The 3,786-nt window shown below is 53.4% G+C and overlaps 1 protein-coding gene across 1 annotated transcript in view; it reads left to right on the top strand.

The window, feature by feature from the left end:
• The first annotated feature begins 746 nt into the window (after positions 1 to 746).
• Positions 747 to 3,786, top strand: part of NMU (neuromedin U) — a 39,988-nt gene continuing 36,948 nt past the window's right edge. Inside the window, exons 1-2 of the mRNA XM_014583879.2 lie at positions 747 to 827; positions 3,188 to 3,449. Of these exons, the coding sequence (XP_014439365.2) occupies positions 747 to 827; positions 3,188 to 3,449 (343 nt within the window). The remainder of the gene's footprint in view (positions 828 to 3,187; positions 3,450 to 3,786) is intronic.

Genomic DNA, 3,786 nt, shown 5'->3' with positions numbered 1-3,786 from the left:
TACTGCAGAGATCTGGGATTTAGCCTCTTTGGAATGCTAGAACGAAAGGGGACTAGCAGCACCGGCTTCATTTAGTCATTTCCCCGGGAAACAACAAGCCTACCCACCCCTACTCCCCCACCATCTCCTCTTGGCCTCCCAGTGGGGAAATGGCATGGCCTGCAAGTCTGAAAATCGTACACATTTCTTCAAAAGTAACAACTCATATTAAAGAGTAAGGAAGAAGCTATAAACAAGGAAGAAATATTTCCCATATATTTAACTGGTAAAGGTTCCAGAATATATGAAACATTCCTATAGTCAGTAAGAAAAAAGAAAAAAAAAAACCTAACAACTCAATGGGAAAAAATAAACAGACAAAATACATAAACAAACATTTTGCTGAAGAGAAACAATCATATCCAATACCCTTTTGAAGATGATCAGGGACAGCCCCAAAGCGCCAACCATTAGTTAAGTGCTGTGCATGGAGAGCTGGATCCCACATGGCTGACTGCAGCCGAAACCCCAGCCCCAGTGGCTTGAAAAACACACTGGGGGATGCATGTGGGCAGGAAATGGGGAAAAAAGCATTAAGGCATATCATGCCCCACTGGGGTGAGGGTGAGGGTTAGGGTGCTCTCTCTCTCTCTCTCTCTGTGTCTCTCCTTCTCTGACAAGGATGCATGCCCTTTGGCAATTAAAAAAGAGGAAAGAAAAGGCAGCCACTCTCATCAGTAAACGAGAAATTGCAAATTAAATCCGCAATGAGATGTCACGCCCACCCGCTTGGCAAAGATTTCCACATGGATGGCAGCCATGACAACTCCATTTACCGGCAGTGGAAGGTGAGATTGGTATAATACTCAGTTAAACAATTTAAAGAGGAGACAAAGTAGGTCTCTGTGTCTCTATGACCTAATAACTCTACTCCTAGGCATGCGCCTCAGAAAGCACTTGTGCGTGTGCACCGAGGGACATGTGTGAGGGCACGCAGAGCAGCCTGGTTCACGCAGGGAGAGCCGTAAAGTGTGTGATGCTTCTTTACTGAACTGTTGGGAGTATAGAAAGCAATGGGGACCAGCAGATGGCATAATGGTTACATCACTGGACTCCCATGTAGTAGACTACCGTTCGAGTACCGGACTCGGTGGCTTAAACTCACGCCGGGTGCATGTGCGTGCGTGCCCAAGATCCAGAGAGGAGAATGGAGGAGAAGGGATTGTGGCGTGGCCATCCCCCCTGGGGGATGATTTCTCACTTTCTGTCTCCCTGTCTCTCCCTGTCTTTCTGGAGAGCGTATGTGCCCTATAGCAAAAACCTCTCCATTAAAAAAGAAAGAAAGAAAGAAAGAAAGAAAGAAAGAAAGAAAGAAAGAAAGAAAGAAAGAAAGAAAGAAGGAAGGAAGGAAGGAAGGAAGGAAGGAAGGAAGGAAGGAAGGAAGGAAAAGAAAGAAAGGAAAAGAAAAGAAAGAAGGAAAGAAAGAAAGAAAGAAAGAAAGGAAAAGAAAAGAAAGTTAAAGAAAGGAAAAAAGAAAAGAAAAGAAAAGAAAAGAAAAGAAAAAAAAAAGAAAAGAAAAGAAAAAAAAAAGAAAAGAAAAGAAAGCAGTGACCCCACTGCTCCGGCCTCTGTTCTCGAGGACCTTTCACACCACAGCGGCTGCTGAGACAGCCATCCTTCAGGGCACTGTGGGAGGTCGTGGGGAACCAGAGCACACCCACCTGCCTAGTCCTTACCATCAGTCTGACATCCAGGTGCTACCGTTCTATTTCTGGGAATAAATTAAAGTGTAAGCAATGAATCCAGTGTTTTCCCACCCACCTTTGAACCTAGACCAGACTCTCTAATCTGGTCTTTCTCGCGTTATTTCTGCACAAGAGGAGCTTAAAAACGATGGCCGCCGTTGTTTTCTCCGCTGATCTGTCAGGGTCTCACTCCTGCCTCTCTCACTCTGACACAGCACTGATCCCCCGCGTTTGAGTAGGGCTTGGGGGTCCTTTACCATCCTGTACTTTCCTTTAGGAAAGGCCCTTCTGTTCTAAATGCTGGGTCCCCAAAGGGTGTACCCCGCTTTCAGTGGATTGCAAAGTATGTGCCTGATACATTCAAGCTCCTGATTTTAGGGAGAGGCCCCTTAGAAAGGCCTGCGACCCGCTCACATGCTGCTCACATGCGTATTCTGGAGTGGGTCTGCAATCTCGCTGAGCATCCCAAAGTGAGAATCACAATACTTTGACACCCCAGAGACTTCTAGAGTATTCAATGAAATAGCGTGAGCACGCGCCCATGCAAAATACCCTTTTAAACCTTACTATACATACTTCTTGCCCTTTCCTCCGCATTCCTCGCCTTTCAAGAAGGAGGTCAAATAAGATCCATTTCCCCTCTTTCTGTAAAACGAATTGGACCCGTGTCAGCTGGCATCCTGGAAGGAGCTGTCCTGGGCTGTCCACCAGGGGACTGTAATACCAAGAGGGACAGCAGAAGTCAGGTCACGCTGGAGGGCAGGAGCAGTGCACGGAAGTAGGGGTTACCTTCGACTTAGAAATCCACAGGGCGACCAAGGCCCCCAGACCTATTAGAAATGAGTGTGTGAGCAAGCCCGAGCAGCTCTCTGTTGACTCCTCACTAACAGACAGCTGTATTTCCCTAAATGAGCTCAGACCCTGCAGGAATTTGGGGACGGTCAGCAACCAGGTCACCCCTGAAGCGGCATTGCTTCCACATGCTCCGAGAACTGTGCCAGGCGCTGGCGCGCACGGGGAAACAACGCGGATGCTCCGACACAGGTGCACACGGGACTTCCCGAGCTCTGGGAGGGGAGACACCGCACACCCCGAGTCCGAGAAGCTTCCCGGGGACGGGGAAGAAGGGGCGTCCTGGGCAGATGCAAGGACCGAGAGCGTGGCCACCACCCACTTTTAAATCCCGGAGCCAGGGCCTGGATTGCCTCCCCCCGCCCCATGCTGCCTCCCCAGTCCTCTCAAAGGTGGCACCAGATGTACACTTTTAATTCCACTCGCTTCTAACCCAGAGCGACATGCGCGGTACCCTGAGTCAGAAGCTCAGGCCAGGGACTCTGGTCCTACCGCAGAGTAGGGGGGCGGGCCACGGGCCTGGGTGACGCCAGGGAAGCCGGGGGCGGCGGACGGCGAGGTGACGCTGCGAGACCGTGCGGCCCAGCCCACGTGCGTGTGAGATTTAAAAGTTGGCGGCGCCCGGGGCCGTGTGTTCGTGGCTGGCCCGGGACGCGGAGGCGCGGTCTGGGAACGCGCAGAGCACCGGCGCGGCGCGGCCGAGTCCAGAGTCCAGAGTCCCCAGCCGGTCGCAGGCACTGAGATGTCGCGAGCACCGAGCTGCAGCCTTGGGCCGTCCCTCGGCCCCGTGGCCGCGGCGTCCCGGCTCCTACCGCTGCTGCTGCTTCCCCCGCTCCCTGCGCCGGCCCGCCGGCGGCGCGGGCCCCTGCCGAGGTGAGCCCCCGGGGCGGGGCGCGCGGGTCTCCGCAGTCCCTTCGCCCCTTTCTCCCCACCGTCTTTGGCTCCTGGGACTTACCTTCCCCGGGCGCTGCGGGGCGCTCTGCCCTGCACCACAGGCGAGGGCCGCTCGCTGCAGGGTGACCAGTGGCGCAGGCGCGGGCGCATTCCCGGCCCGGGCCGAGCTCCCCAGCCTGGAGCACTGTCCAGGGGAGACTCGGTTCAGGGCAGGCTGCGCTTGGTGGAGACCGGAGGGGTCTTTCCGACTCGGCATTTCCAGTCCCTCTCTGGCGACGGGACTTGAAATAGTGAAAATCAAAATGCTCCTCTTCCG

The sequence above is a fragment of the Tupaia chinensis genome, unplaced genomic scaffold (assembly GCF_000334495.1).
Source record: "Tupaia chinensis unplaced genomic scaffold, TupChi_1.0 Scaffold144982_1, whole genome shotgun sequence".
NCBI lineage: Eukaryota > Metazoa > Chordata > Mammalia > Scandentia > Tupaiidae > Tupaia > Tupaia belangeri.
The sequence above is the reverse complement of the archived record's forward strand: the minus strand, read 5'-3'. Positions and strand labels throughout refer to the sequence as shown.